We start from the raw sequence: 16,362 nt of genomic DNA, 5'->3' as shown, positions 1-16,362 counted from the left end.
ACATGCCGGCAAAGGCAGAATTCTGAGATTGGATGCCCTTTAAAAAGTCATATTAAAGATTCCCCGCCCCCTCCATGGAGATCAGGGCATGCCTGCAAGGAGATTGGGACCCCCTCTCAAGGAGATTGGCACTCCTGACTGACAAGGACAACACCCCCATCCCCCACTCGCAGAAGGGAAAGTACCCCACATCAGGCAATGATTGGGGCACGCCCCCCCAACCCCTACCCCATGCAAGCATCAGGGTGACCTGACCCACCTCCCCACACCCATCCCACAGTCTCTGCCCCACCCCCCACCCCAATGCATGCACAATCCCACGCCAACAACCATTGGGCACACATAAGGGGAAACCCACCAATGGGGTCCCCAAAGAACCCAACCCTGACACTGCCAACCTAGCACTGCCCCCAGCACCCTGGCAGTGCCAAACTAGCAGTGCCAGGGGACAGTGTCAGGCACCCCCAGGGCTATACAAATAAAAATTTATTTTCATGCTGTGAGAGCTTTCTGAGGTGTGGAGCGATTGGAATAGTTTTTGAAGGATTTTGTAATCAGATAATATTCTCGCTGGTTAGTTTTATATGTTATTGGGAGGCTCCAAATGTGTATCGAGTAAGAAACGATCAGTCAGTGATGACTTTTGTTGCTTTCTGCTGTTAAGTATGTGTATGGTGTAATGGAGATGTGAAAATAGGCCTTGTCCCATGTTATTGTTTCTTAATAGACTCATAAGTACGAAAGGGCAGGAAGGAAAAAGTCATTTGGTCACCGAGCTTTCTAACTTTCTGAATCATTTATCGTTAATTTATGATTTACCACCACCTAGTGGCTCGCATAAACAGTTCCCCAATTTATTTTGTCAAGTTCCTGAATGAGAGTTCACCAAGTACATTCAGTCAGTTTGTAGATAAATACATAAATATTTTTGAAGTACACTTTTGAAATGGCAGTTTGCCAGTTCATGCCAAAGTTGTGAAACATTCATTCCTCATCCTTTACATTTTTACGTGACAGTCCTTGAGTCAGCTTTTTGTATTGGATATCAAATTAGCTGAATATCTGCTGTTCCTGCTTTGAATTTCTGCAATTTATTTCATCCCTTCGAAAGTTATTTCAATTCCCTTTGACAGTTCCTCATTTTAATCAGCCTTATTATCTATAATGTGGAAATGCCGGCGTTGGACTGGGGTGAGCACAGTACGAAGTCTTACAACACCAGGTTAAAGTCCAACAGGTTTGTTTCGATGTCACCAGCTTTCGGAGAGCTGCTCCTTCCTCAGGTGAATGAAGAGGTAAGTTCCTCAATTCAACCACCATCCCCCCGAGCCTATAACCTACGAGACGCCCATTACCCACCTGGACCCCTACCCACCACCCCTGGAGTCTTCATCTATCCCCTTCCAGGAAACAATGTGGTAGCCCTTCAACTGCGAAGAGGTCACATACCTCTTCATTCACCTGAGGAAGGAGCAGCGCTCCGAAAGCTAGTGACATCGAAACAAACCTGTTGGACTTTAACCGGGTGTTGTAAGACTTCGTACTGTTATTATCTATAGTACAATTTTCCAGGGTATCGAGAGAAACTACAGAGATTGGGGATTATGTGGTTTGGGACAAGGACAAGACAGACTCGGGAGGTTTTGTAAAACAGAGGTGCAAATCAGAACCCTATAGAATTGGCAGATGGCGAGGACAGAGCGAAGGGATGAAGGAACAGTCAGGAAATACTAAGAGCCAATGGGGAATTATTGTATAATGCACAGAGATGATGAAGACTTGAGCTTGGTAGATCAGAGGAATAGAGCCACAGCTTGGCTAATAGATCAGAGAAAGAGCCAATTCCTAGCCAGCAGATCAGATCGGCTTAGTCGACAGCCACTAGGACAAAGCTGAGAAATTATGAGGGCAGGGATAAGTCAGGGGACAAAGCAAGCATAGTGCGGGATCAAATCTGTGGCTTCAGTTGCATATCAGAGGGAAGAACTGGACAGTCAAAGGCCAGAGTTAATATAATCGTTATCCAAAGATGGCTAGTGCTGCAACCAGTGGAATAATAAGACAAACAAATAGCAGGGAAATCAAGAAATGAGCAAATGGACAAATAAAATAACATGAAATACAGAAAGGTGCTTTGCAAAAATGTTAGACAGAATCAGAAAGCCAAAGAGTAAAGAGAAATTAAATTTTAATACAGATTGAAAAGATAACGAGACAAAAGTGGAAGAAATGATAGGAATGGACCAAGAAAGTAGGCAGCAAGGGACGGTTTTCTCCAATTTTGAGACGAAGTGTATGGTGGGTGGCTCTGGCAGTGCCTGTCCCACCAATCAGGAGAGCAGGATCCTGTGCCAGATTCTGTGCTTGGAACATATTTAATTATGCCCAGGTAAGTTCCTCTCCGACTTTCCTCCTGGAGTGGCAGGTGATTCGCCCGCCCGCCCTCAGCTGGCAGGTTTGAAGGTCTCGGCGCCATATTTAAATACCAGTCCAGCACACTCATATCACTCTCTCCAGCCCACCCGTCTTTACCAGACCGTGCAGGATGTCAGCAACCCAGAGGGAAAAGGCTAGCATCCTCTAGAGTAAGTTCCTCAATTCAACCACCATCCCCCCGAGCCTATAACCTACGAGACGCCCATTTCCCACCTGGACCCCTACCCACCACCCCTGGAGTCTTCATCTATCCCCTTCCAGGAAACAATGTGGTAGCCCTTCAATTGCCATGCTCATAGGATTTTATTGCTGGCTTGTCAGGGTCCAACTTCCCTCAGCCTGCCGTCCATTGTTTCTTTTCTTCACTACCTCGTTGCCCCGTTGTCTACCATCGTGAGCCCTTACCCTGCACCACACACCCTCCTTGCACTGCCCTCTTTGCACATTGATCCCCCCCTTGACTTGGTCAGGCCACTCGCTCCCCCGCTAACCTAACCTCGCACGCAACCCCTGGTTGAACTTCAGACCGATGGCTGCGTGAGTCCCACAGCACAGTGCAGACCAGACAGACATTGTTGGGTGGGCACCAGCGGGGAAGAGACCCCTGTACTCCCCAACCTCAAACACAATACTAAACCAAGCCGGTGACACAGGCGGGTCCATGGGTCCAGCAGCATGGTGCTGTCCATAAAGATCTCCTCGACATGGAGATGGAGACAGGGAGCAGCCTGCCCCACAGAGTGGTGAACAATGCATCAGGAGCAGTGCGGTACTACGGCAGAACAGATTTGTTGTATTCATCTTGAAGTCTCTGGCGAACTGAAGGTTGTCTTGGGTATACCACTCTTTAGCAATTGGGTTTGACACTGAAATGATCTCCCACTGGTGTGCCGCAAGGTTGGAAGACCTGACAGGACATGGGACAGCTTTTTAGTGAGCAGTCCCCCTGAGATGCAAATCAACGCCATCTACCGATCCACCATTAACCCACCAGTGGGAGAATTGTGACATAGTTTTACACTGGCGGGTTTCTGACTTTTTGCTCTCACCAGATTTTCTGCACCGGCCTGCACCAAACCCACCTCAGGTGGGTTGAGAGAATTCTGCCCAAGGTCAACAATCAGGTGGAACAAGATCTAAAGGAAAGAGGGTTTTTAAGTGCATGTTTTTCATTACAGAAACTAATAGATCCACTTTAAACATGACTTTATATAGGCTAGAGTTAGTCATCCTTGTTAAATAATTAACTAAAGTTTAAAAGGTTTCTGTGTCGTTGAGTAATATGCCACATGAATGATTTTTGTGTCATTAAAGTTTCAGCAGCATTGGAGTGGGAGCTACTACGGATTCAACCAGAAGACACAGTGTAAGGAGTGTACCATCAGATGGAGGTTGTTCCATAGAGTATTCCATATCTACTGTGGATCTAAAATACTTTAAATTGAACTGGATGGACCTCATTCAGCAAAACAAAGAGAAATGGAAAGAATTGGCAATTCAAGGTGTGTGGAGATGATTTTTATTTTGTGTCTAATCATTCTGTCCACACAAACACAACCCTTTTAAAGTATCAGATTGCTATCCCAGCAAATCATGCCCTTTAGATTCATACCATAGAATCCCTACAGTGCAGAAGGAGGCCATTCGGTCCATCATCCACGCTCAGAAAAAGCACTCTACCTAGGCCCGGTCCCTCGCCCTATCCCTGTAACCCCACGGATTAATTATGGCCAATCCATCTAACCTGAACATCGCTGGACACTCCGGGACAATTCAGCTTGGCCAAACCGTCTAAGCTGCACATCGCTGGACACTAAGGGACGATTTTAGACCAGAAGCCCAGAAGACATAGGAGCGGAAGTAAGGCCATTCGGCCCATCGAGTTCACTCCACCATTCAATCATGGCTGATTTCAACTACATTTACCCGCTCTCTCTCCATAGCCCTTAATTCCTCGAGAAATCAAGAATTTATCAACTTCTGTCTTAAAGACACTAAACATCCCGGCCTCCACCGCCCTCTGTGGCAATGAATTCCACAGATCCACCACTCTCTGGCTGAAGACATTTCTCCTCATCTCTGTTCTAAAGTGACTCCCTTTTATTCTAAGGTTGTGCCCCCGGGTCCTAATCTCCCCTGCTAATGGAAAGAACTTCCCTATGTCCACCCTATCTAAGCCATTCATTATCTTGTAAGTTTCTATTAGATCTACCCTCAACCTCCTAAACTCCAATGAATATAATCCCAGGATCCACCGACGTTCATCGTATGTTAGGCCTACCATTCCTGGGATCATCCGTGTGAATCTCCACTGGACCCGCTCCAGTGCCAGTATGTCCTTCCTGAGGTGTGGGGCCCAAAATTGCATGGTGAATCCACCTAATTTGCACATCTTTGGGTCATAGGAGGAAACTGGAGCACACAGAGAAAACCCACGTAGACACGGGGAGAACTTGCAAACTCCACACAGTCACCCAAGGCTAGAATTGAACCCGGGACCCTGGCGCTGTGAGGCAGCAGTGCTAACCACTGTGCCACCATGCTATACGAACATCCAGTCCCCTAGATACCCCATAATAATCTTTGAAGATACTATTGTTACCTTTAACTATGTTGAAGGATATTTGCTTTATCAATTTATTTTCCTCACCTGAGGGTGGCTGATTCTTGCTAGGGTAAAATTCCAAAAGTGTCAGCTTCCCTTCACTACATGGTCACATATGCTTTTTAGGGGGACTTAGAGAGCAAATACCAGCAGACTGAGCAAGGAGAGTATCACAATTGAACTCAACACTGTCCTCACCTGAAGTCCACACAAAGGCCCTCGCTAGCAGGGGTCATGCTTGCTGCTTAGAGTCTAAAAGGAGCTGACAATTACTTCTTCTCCATTTTGCATCATTACACAAGACACACTTTGCCCCTGTTGAGCCAATGGCAATATCCCAAATGTCATCCCAACCAGAGACCTCAGAGCAAACTTTCTTATCAGTTTAGATAATCAGACAAGCTAGTTACCCACCAAACCATTGGGAGACACTTGAGAGAGGATCTTACAAGTCAGCTGAAATAGCTAACTGAAACTAAACAGTACACAGCTCCTGCATCACTGCAAGTGACTACACGCTGCCTTCATTTGATTGCTTAATAGTTTGTTAATCATTAAAAGCAAACCACAAATGAGCTGTGTCTAGCAGCAAAGGAGACATTTTGTTCAGTACTTCAGGTCAGCGGATCTTGAAAGCCCTGATATATATTTAATTTGTGTGGAGTTTCAATTCGGTGTTTTATTAAATCCTAATGTGTTGGTTGATTTTAATTTCCTTGACACTAGTTTATGGGATCCCATGAGTGAGTGACTGGTTTGGTCATGATACATCAAAGTTATTGCTTAATTTTCCTGGAATAACCCCTAAATCAGTGGGTGATGTGATGACGTATGTCAGATTATTATTTAACTAGGTATTATTAAGTCTCTGACAATAAGTGACTAAAATTGCCAACAGGATGGCACAGAATCTAAACACTGAGCTGTTGTTAGAGTGCATTGCCTGGCCGACTGTGTGAGGCTGTGCCCATTTTGACAGCTGGGCAATACATAATGGGCACCAAGGTATTGTCCTTGTGCAGCTTTCCACTGATAACATTTGATGGCTCAGAAGCTGACCTATCTCAAAAAGTTTCTGATGCTATTCTTATGACTATTTCAAGCTATTGTCGAACCCTCAGTCAATTGCCAATTGGATTGAATCTCTTAATTCAGTAAGTTGGTTGACTTAGAGGGACTTGATCCTAATAACAAGACATCCATTTCCTGCCTTTAATATACTCTTCTGGTGACTTAAAAAGCAAATGCAGTCTAAAGGGGCTGGTTTAGCACACTGGGCTAAATCGCTGGCTTTGAAAGCAGACCAAAGCAGGCCAGCAGCCGGTTCAATTGCCGTACCAGCCTCCCCGAATAGGCGCCGGAATGTGGCGACTAGGGGCTTTTCACAGTAATTTCATTTGAAGCCTACTTGTGACAATAAGGGATTTTTCATTTCATAGGATAAAAAAAAGATAAACTTAATGAAAGTCAACATTGCACTAGGTCTGGATTCAATAGTTGATAGGAAGAACTGATATTTATAGTTAATATTCCACAGTATATGAGGAAGGCTAGACTTTCAGATTTTCTGTCAAAAACATTGACCACTCGCTCCTGCCAATCCAGCCCTAGCCTATCTAACCTGGCCCAATACATGGGGAAATGTTCTATTCCCTAGAATTAACATCCCTCAACTTGATGAATACAAAATTCCCATAAAATAAACAGATAGAAAACCTTCTAATTTCTATTGCTAGTTTTCCAAGAGGAAGCTGTGTAATAATTTAGTAAATGAAAATACAGAGATGAGGAAATTGGCCTTGAATTGAAAACTGGCACAAAGCAGGCAGCATGTTAACAATGTATCCTGGAAGCTGAAGCTCGACGGAAATTAGGCTTTAGGCTTTATCTAAATAATATTCGCAAGCTGTGGATACTGGCATTCGAATGCTGTTGATCAACTCAGCTCTGTTATGAACTAAAGATAGGCTGGGGTTAAAAACCAAATGAGAGAGGGGTTGATACAAGCTGACATTGTCCCACAGTATTGCAATGGAAGTAGGAGGAGTACCACGGCTCTGCAAGATTCCACATTAGGATGAGTAAAAACAAACAAAAATAAACAACATCAGTACCTGCAATGGTTCCTTTAAGGATCACTGGTTAGGCCACTGTAGATTCAGGAGAACTGAATAGATCATGTGCAGTGAATTTTCTGCACAGTTTTTTGCCAGACATAGAAACAGATCCCAGAACCCTGACAGAGCAGAAGGAGGCCATTTGGCCCATCAAGTCTGCACCAACCCTCCGAAAGACCATCCGGCCTAGGCCCACTCCGGCCTACCCGCGTAACCCCATCTAATCTTTGGATACTAAGGGGAAATTTAGCATGGCCAATCCACCTGACTTGCACATCTTTGGGCTGTGGGAAGGAATTGGATCACCTGGAGGAAACCCACGCAGACATGGGAAGAATATGCAAACTCCACACAGATAGTCACCCAAGGCCGGAATTGAACCCGGGTTCCTGGTGCGATGAAGCAGCAGTGCTAACCACTGTGCCACCCAAAATAGTACAGTGCTCAACTAGAGCTTCAACCTAGAGTTTTGCAATCAAGTCCTGCAGTAGGATTTGAACCCACAATCTTTTGAGTTAGAGATCAGCATGCCACCACTGAGTCACCACATAATAGGCTTGTTATCAATGTCCTAAATCAATTGATAGGCCCCTGGTTTGTATTTTTTGAAGGAGCCTAAAGCCAGTTTCATGCAGATGCCTTGGACATTCAAATGTCACCGGCTGTCAGGTGGGTAGCTGGGACACTTCTGGCAGGGAGATAGTGCGTGGGAGCTCGCATTCAGAAGTTGGACCCCACCCCTACTTCAATTTAATTTGCCCAGAAATCAGGCCTCATGTCGACCAGAGTGCATTATTTGCTGAATTTTGAGATTCCCCAAGTAAACCAACATCTTTTTGTCTAGTCTTGTTCATTCCTGTATTGCATTATGTTCTTTTTGCGAGCTGTTGCTCTACTCTCCCAGGGCTGTGATACCTATGAATCCAAATTTGAACCCCAGGTTACAGTGAACTGATTGTAACAATAAACATTTGTTGAAGGAATGAGAGGGCATTATTCAGAGCACCAGAAGACTAAAACAGAGCTTTATTGATGTGAACAATCTCCACTCTAATTATACAAATTATAAAGTGTAAATGTGGCTATGCTTCCTGATAATTGATTTGGAGAGATGAAGAGCAAGATTTGGGATTACAGGAATGATCAACTTAGTGAGGTGTTTGGTTCATGAGTGGTCATATTGGTGGGGTATTATTCCAGTTGAAATTATTGATTTAGCATCAGAACTTTAAAAATAGTTGATGTGGCTATTGTAATAAATATTCCCTTTTTCCTTCTGTAAACCATTTTTGCAAAATGCAGAAGAAAGAACAAGGCAAGATACAGAAGAAAACAAGAGTGATGACGATAGTGTCGAGGAACCAAATCGTGTAGCAGTGACTGACAACATTAATAGAGAACATGATGGACAATTCTTGGACAAAAACACTTCTCCGTCTAAGACACCTGACACCCAGCATTCAACAGGCCGACCAGCTGCCAGTAGTCCTACCCTGCAAAAACATCTTCACACCATCAGCTCTGATTCCACTGTTTGGGAAAATGATTCCAACCGAGCAGAGACTCTGAATCAACACAGAGCATCATGGAATGGTAACTCCCATTCACTGATTAGGTAGACAAATTTTAGGAAAAATACATAAATTATCATTCAGCGGAAAGTTAGACATGGCTGTTGTTTTCAATGTCAGGGATCAGTATCTTCTGCTTGGTTCCTGATGGCCTTAGGGACAAAAGATGAAGATTAAAGGGATTAACATAAGGATGTTAAAACCGGGATGCAATCGCATATTTACGTATTTTCCTTTCCCTTGCTCGCATCAGATAGTGCATTAATATATATGCAGTGGGCAACAATTCTCAGAAGTAACAGGATATGAGAAATGGTTTTATTCATGCCTTACCAAGTATGTCAACATAGAAAACAATTAACAGGTTTCTGGGAATGGCTGTGGTAATATTGATATGATATTTGCTATTTATTCAGTAAGATTGTGGCAGTTGGCATGACATAATGATTTCCTGAAACATTGTTGAGGGCCATAAATAATGCTCTTGTCTGATTTGGCAATTTAAGTGAACTTCCTCCAATTTAGTATGGTGTATTTATGCTTGCATTGTAATTACCAAAATCAAATTGTGTGATTGTTTTGCTGAATTTCTCCATTCTGTCTGTAAGTGAGATCCTGACCTCCCTAGTTGTGATTCACTGCTTTAACAGCCCTATGACCTTTTCATCATTTGGCTCCTACGTCGTTCAAGCCGAATTCAAAAGATATTTCAACAGTATCTTGCTCTCCTCAACACGCTGGATCTGGTGTGAACAGTAACGTTAGACTTTAGCTATTTGCTTTAACTTGCCTGTTGCTCCCATCCATTATCATCCATTTATTTCTCCTCTGTTATGGAGATACATGCATCCAATTTTAACAGCTTTAGGCAGATGGCCGTTGGTGCGAGTTGGAAATTCACCCAGTGCTCTAAAAGATGGCTTGGGCTAATTTAACACGCAGATCCAACTTAAATCCCCCAAGGCAACATCCCAGGCAGGATATCAGTCGGAAAAAGTGGAAAATCGCATGACCTGGAGCCTGCCCACTGACCACCAATGTTGCCCTGTAAATGGCATGCAGTTGGAAAGGAGAGAGGGGATCTATGGCCAAGAAGGCCTGAGCTAACTCTGTGGGAGCCAAAGGGCAACAACACATCAGAATCCTGCAAGGAAACTAAAAAGCCTGACTTGTTTTAACTTTTTCCGGCCCTGGATCATCAGACCCACTTTCTTTGCCTGGGGGTTGAGCTACTGTAGCGTCCCAGTCAAGCTGCTAAGCAATTACTTAACTGATGTATGTGGCCCATTATTTTCAATGCAGGCATCATTAATATTTTTAAATATTCTTCAGCCATGTAAATGCATTATTTATCACAGAACACGTCCTATGTGATACTTTTCAAGCTGCTACGCGGCCACATGCCAGTGCATCTTAGCGGGAGTATTGCCACTCAGTTAAAATTGAAGTTCGGTCCCAATGAGGTCATCACAATTAAATATTAAAAAAGGATCTTCTGACATTAGGTGGGTTTCCTTGTTGCCTGCTTAACTAATTCTCAGTGGCTTCAAGGTGGGGAAGTAGGTGGCATGTTTTTAACTGGCCACCCACCAAACTGGTTGAACTAAAATTGCTCCACATGTGTAACTTTTTTAAAAATACTTTTATTCCAAAAGAATTCAAATTATAAAACAATCTAATAGAATACAAACAATTTGTTATTTTTTAATAAAATAATAATAATCCCAACTCCCCCCCCCCCCCCCCCCCTTTCCAACCGACCCCCAGTTGCTGGTCATGAAGTCCTTAAAGAAGGTGATGAATGTCTTCCGCCTGGAATAGAATGCTTCCTCTGACCCACTAATGGCAAACTTAATCTTTTCCGGTCTCTAAAGCTCTGATACGTTACTCAACCACGCTGAGGCTTTAGGCGGGGCCGACAATCTCCATCCAAGTAGGACTCGTCTCCGGGCTATCAGAGAGGCAAAGGCCAGGACATTAGTCTTCCTCCCCTCCAGGAGCACCGGCGAGTGCGACACCCCAAAGACGCCACCAATGGGCATGGTTCCAGCCTGACCCCCACGATCTCTGACGTAATCTCAAATAAGGAGAGCCAAAACTCAGATAACTTAGAGCCGGACCAGAACATGTGTGAATGGTTCGCCAGCCACCCCAGACAATGCTCACACTTGTCCTCTATTCTGGGGAAGAAGTCATTCATGGACACTCTAGTCAAGGGCGCTCTGTGAATTACCTTAAATTGTATCAGGCTCAGCCTGGCACATGACAAGGTGGAATTCACCCTGTGCAAGGTCTTGTTCCACATCCCTCCAACCAGCCCCAGGCCCAATTCCACCTCCCACTTCCCCTTTACTTCCAACGGTGCTCTCTCTGTCTCCAATAACCCAATATCAGATATCGTCCCCATCTCATCTCGAGATAGCATCCTCTCCATAAATGTAGGTTCCAGTAACCAAGGGAACGAAGACAATTCCTTATGAAAAAGTTTTGCACCTGCAAATACCTGAATGTACTTGTCCTTCGGGAGTTGAAATTTCTCCACATTTCCTCCGGTCCCACAAACCTACCCTCTACAAACAAATCCCAAAAAAGAGCCTCTCGACCCTCTCCTCTTCCAAATCTTATACGCTGCATCCATCCTGGACGGCACAAATCTATAGTTCAATTGATTAGTAACAGTAATGATATTGCTCCCAATTTAAAATGCTGCCTAAATTGGTTCCAAATTCTTAGAGACGCCACCACTACTGGGATCGTAAAGAAACTGGCCGGAGAGAATGGGGGGTGGGGGGGGAGCCATAACCAAACCTACATAGGAAGCGTCCTCGATCTGCCCCCACTTCAGCCTTGGCTCCTTCATCCACCTCCACACTTTCTCGATGTTCGCCACCCAGAAATAGTCCACCAGATTGCCACTCCCTCTGCAGGAAAGCTCTTTGAATCCTGGGAGTCTTACCCTCCCAGACAAATGCCGAGGTTAATTTATCAACCCGAATGATAAAAGATTTAGGGAGGAAGATCAGAACACAAATAAGAACCTCGGTTTTAACTGTCTGCACTCTCCCTGCTAGGGACAACAGAAGGAAATCCCACCTCCCATGTGTGTAACTTAACGTGCTTTTCATTGCATTGTGTAGCTATTTTCAAGATGTGTATTTTTTAATACATTTTCACCTCCTCAATGAGATGCTCTTTGTATGTCAAAGAAAGAAAGATTTGTCTTTATATAGTACCTCTCGCAACCACAATATATTTCATAGTGTTTTACACCCAATTAAGTACTTTTTTCCTGTATTCGCTGTTATAATTTAGAAAATGCAGCAGCCAATTTGCACACAAGTTCCTATAAACAGCACTGAAATGTTACTAAATCACCTGTTTTGGATATTGATTGAGGGATGAATATTGGCCATTGTACCGTCTACAAGATAAACTGTAGCAACTCACCATGGCTCCTTTGACAGCACCTTCCATAACCGTGAGCAGTATCACATGGAAGCACAAGGGCAGCAGACGAATGGAAACATCACCACCTGCAAGTTCCCTCCCAGTCACACACCATCCTAACATTGGAACTATATTGCTGTTCCTTCCAGTCCTACATCAAAACCTCGAGGCTCCTAACTACACTGAGGTGTACCTCCACCGCATGGACTGCAGTGGTTTAAGAAGGTAACTCACCATCACCTTCGCAAGGGCAATTGATGATATGTGGTAAATGCTGGCCTTGCTAGCGATATCACATCCCAAGAACAAATAAATAAAAGGACACCAGGGGAACTTGTTCTGATGACAGAATAACTCCAGCGGAGGCCAGGCTCGGCAAAACTAAGGTTTATTCTTGTTTGCCATGATGTACAACACTATCTCCCTAGCCTGGAACCATCGGGAACTCTGGCATAGGTCTGGATCACAGTATTTAAGGTCCCACTGATGAGCCTCTTTGGGAGGGCCTCCGCCCGCTAAATACAGGAATTTGTGCTCCATGAATCCCATGGGGAGATCAATTGATAATCGCCTGTAGGGACATGGGGGTTATACTACACCTCTCCCCCTAAGTCTGTTTCACTCCTGTCACTCCCATGATGATGAGCATGTTGAGGCCTCTTTCACCTTTGTGTGCCTCAAGTCCATGGCAGATGGAGCCGGATCGGGGGGGGGGGGGGGGGGGGTGAAGCAAACAGGTGACCTTTGTTTCCTCAAGGAGCGCCTTACTGCCATTGATGCAAGTTCATCATCAGTACTGACCACCGGGGGTAGACCAGTTTCTTTGGCCTCCTGAGCCTTCACTGTCAGGGGAAACGGCCCTACGATTCCCCGTCGACTGTAGCCCGACGCAGAAGACAAGCGCGACTGGGATTTGAGACTTGGATTCAACTGGAGCAGGCTGCATACCCTAAAGGTGGTCCAGGTGCTTTTTAAGGACTTTTTCTTGGACATCACCTTTATTGGAGACAGGTCCCACCTCCTCTAATACAGCTCCAGGAACCAACTGAAGCTCGTCCCTGACGTTTCACGAATGTACAGCATCTCCCGACTTAAATGCTCTCTCCGGTCTCATGTCATCCTCATTTCTGTTCTGATTCTCCTGTTTAGACTCCACATTTCCCACCAAATTGGGAAATAGCATCAATAGTTCAGCAGGGGCGACTCCCATCATGGTATGGGGTGCGGTGCAATAATCAAACAGAAATTGAGCCACCCTTGTCTCCATGGATCCAGTTGGTTGTTTCTTCATCCTGTTTTTGGAGGTCTGTAACGCCCACCCAGCCAGACCATTGGACGGTGGGTGGTAGAGCACCATCCCAATGTGTTTGATGCCATTTCACCTCAGGGGCACCTGGAATTCACCACTAGTAAAGGCAGTCGGAAACTAGGATCTCCGATATGTCATGAATACAAAAGCTCTGCTGAAGTTTTCATGCCGTCAGAGGGGTATCCTTGTATCCTGTGTTCAAGCCTTAATCTGTTTTGCAGATAGCGGTAAGGTTTCTAAAGGTTTTAAGGCCATGGTGACCTCTTCCAAATGGGCCAGACTTGTGGACAGCACGAGGTAACTCCAGGCGCCTGTATTGGCTATTCGTGCCCCAACGGCGGTGCTCGAGAGAGTATTCATTAGCTGCCATTAACAAGGCCCAATGTTGGATCCGGGGCGAAGCAAGGGAAGGAATTGCTGTATCCTCTTTGAAAAAGAGAAGGCGGTGGAGTAGTGGTATTATCACTGGACTAGTAATCCAGAGACCCAGAGTATTCTGGGGTCCCAGGTTCAAATCCGGCCACAGAAGATGGTGAAATTTGAATTCAATACAAAATCTGGAATTAAAAGTCTAATGATGACCATGAAACCATTGTCGATTGTTGTAAAAACCCACCTGGTTCACTAATACCCTTTAGGGAAGGAAATCTGCCATCCTTACCTGGTCTGGCCTACATGTGACTCCAGACCTATAGCAATGTGGTTGACTCTTAACTGCCTCCTCAAGGACACAGTAAGAAGTCTTACAACACCAGGGGCGGGATTCGCCGACCCCCCCGCCGGGTCGGAGAATCGCCGGGAGCTGGCGTGAATCCCGCCCCCAGCCGATTGGCGAATTCTCCGGCACCAGAGATTCGGCGGGGGCGGGAATCGCGCCGGTTGGCGGGGCCCCCCTGGCGATTCTCCGGCCCGGATGGGCCGAAGTCCCGCTGCTGGAATGCCTGTCCCGCCGGCGTGGATTAAACCACCTCTCTCACCGGCGGGATAAGGCGGCGCGGGCGGGCTCCGGGTTTCCTGGGGGGGGCGCGGGGTGATCTGGCCCCGGGGGGTGCCCCCACGGTAGCCTGGCCCGCATTCGGGGCCCACCGATCCACGGGCGGGCCTGTGCCGTGGGGGCACTCTTTTCCTTCCGCCTTCGCCATGGTCTCCACCATGGCGGAGGCGGAAGAGACCCCCTCTACTGCGCATGCGCGGGGATGCCGTAAGTGGCCGCTGACGCTCCCGCGCATGCGCCACCCGGCAATGTCATTTCCGCGCCAGCTGGCGGGGCACCAAAGGCCTTTCCCGCCAGCAGGCGGGGCGGAAATCAGTCGGTCGGCGGACATCGCGCCGCTTACGGAGAATTTTGCCCCAGGTTCAAGTCCAACAGGTTTGTTTCGAATCACTAGCTTTCGGAGCACTGCTCCTTCCTCAGGTGAATGAAGAGGTGGGTTCATTCACCTGAGGAAGGAGCAGTGCTCTGAAAGGCAGTGATTCGAAACAAACCTGTTGGACTGTAACCTCGTGTTGTCAGACTTCTTATTGTGCTCACCCAAGTCCAAGGCCGGCATCTCAACATCCTCAAGGACAATTAGGGATAGGCAATAAATGGTGGCACAGCCGGCAATGCCCACGTCCCATGAAAAAATAAATAAAAAAGGCCCAGCAAAGGCTTGTGGACTGTCACTATCACAAAATGCCAGCCATAGACATACTGGAATTTGTTCACACCAAAACTGCAAAACTCTTCCATTCAATTTGAGAGTAATGCCGCTCTGCATCCCCCAGGATCCTGCAAGCGTAGGTAATAGGTCTTTTCGTGCTATCATCCCAATGGTTCAAGAGGAATGTTTCCACCCCATAAACAGAGGTGTTGCATGTCAGTGTTGGCTCCTTAGAATTGTAATGGGATAGTATCTTTGATGTCAGCAGTTGATGCTTTACTTTTCCGAAGGCTTTTTTAGTAGCAGATGTGGTGATAGCAGCAGAGAGGACAAATTTGGTATGAGTTTCCCATCGTAATTTATCAATCCCAGGAAGGATTTCAGTCCTGTCGTATTTCATGGGGTAGGCGCCTCCTTCATGGCCTTGTCCTTGTCCTCCACAGGGTTAAGCCATTCTTGCCAACTCGGTACTATACATAAGTTACCTAACTCGCCTGAATTACATTTAAGGTGTACTCCTTCATTTAAAAAATGCCTCAAGACCTCCTTCAAGTTTGCTCCATGCTCCTGTTCTGAGACCCTGCAATTAATCCGTCATCCAGATCCAGGTGCACTGCCATCTGGGTAGTCCTTGGAGGATATTCTTCATGATACACTGAAATATGGCACATGCTGATGAGACTCCCAAAAACAGGCACATATATTTGTACAGGCCCTTATGTGTGTTAATCATGATATATTTATATGATGGTTAATCTGGTTCAAGCTGTAGGAAGGCGTGGCTCATGTATATTTTTGTGTAGGTCTGGCAGACAAATCCTCTATGTGAGGCGTGGGGTACCGGTTTTGAGACCCTGTTGACTGTGAGTTTATAATCCTCACAAAGTCAGGTTTCAGGATGGAACAACGGGTGCAGCCCACTCCCAAGAATTTCCAACCACCCAAGCTCAGTCTCCCCATTCTCGAGTAATAAGTATGGGAGTGATCATGCTCTGAAGTATTTTAGTTGGATCAATATAGATCCTGGACCTTGCTCTTTGTATTTTACCAATGTCCGCTTGGAAAACTTCTGGGTATTTAGTAAAAATCTCATGTAATCCTCCACTCTCCAATTAAAACATTTCCAACCAGTCCAATCGGACCTTCTGGAGTCAATTCCTGCTCACGAGACTTGGTCCTGATCCTCGCATGACAATGAGAGGAAGTCAGGCTGACTGCTGTCTGTAGGTTCCCG

The 16,362-nt window shown here is 45.7% G+C and overlaps 1 protein-coding gene across 1 annotated transcript in view; it reads left to right on the top strand.

Annotated features, from left to right (window-relative positions):
• Positions 1–16,362, top strand: part of pde1a (phosphodiesterase 1A, calmodulin-dependent) — an 851,988-nt gene that overhangs the window by 789,718 nt on the left and 45,908 nt on the right. Inside the window, exons 16-17 of the mRNA XM_072477634.1 lie at positions 3,751–3,938; positions 8,461–8,751. Of these exons, the coding sequence (XP_072333735.1) occupies positions 3,751–3,938; positions 8,461–8,751 (479 nt within the window). The remainder of the gene's footprint in view (positions 1–3,750; positions 3,939–8,460; positions 8,752–16,362) is intronic.

The sequence above is a fragment of the Scyliorhinus torazame genome, chromosome 2 (genome assembly GCF_047496885.1).
Source record: "Scyliorhinus torazame isolate Kashiwa2021f chromosome 2, sScyTor2.1, whole genome shotgun sequence".
Lineage (NCBI taxonomy): Eukaryota > Metazoa > Chordata > Chondrichthyes > Carcharhiniformes > Scyliorhinidae > Scyliorhinus > Scyliorhinus torazame.
This window is presented reverse-complemented; position numbering and strand designations above follow the sequence as displayed.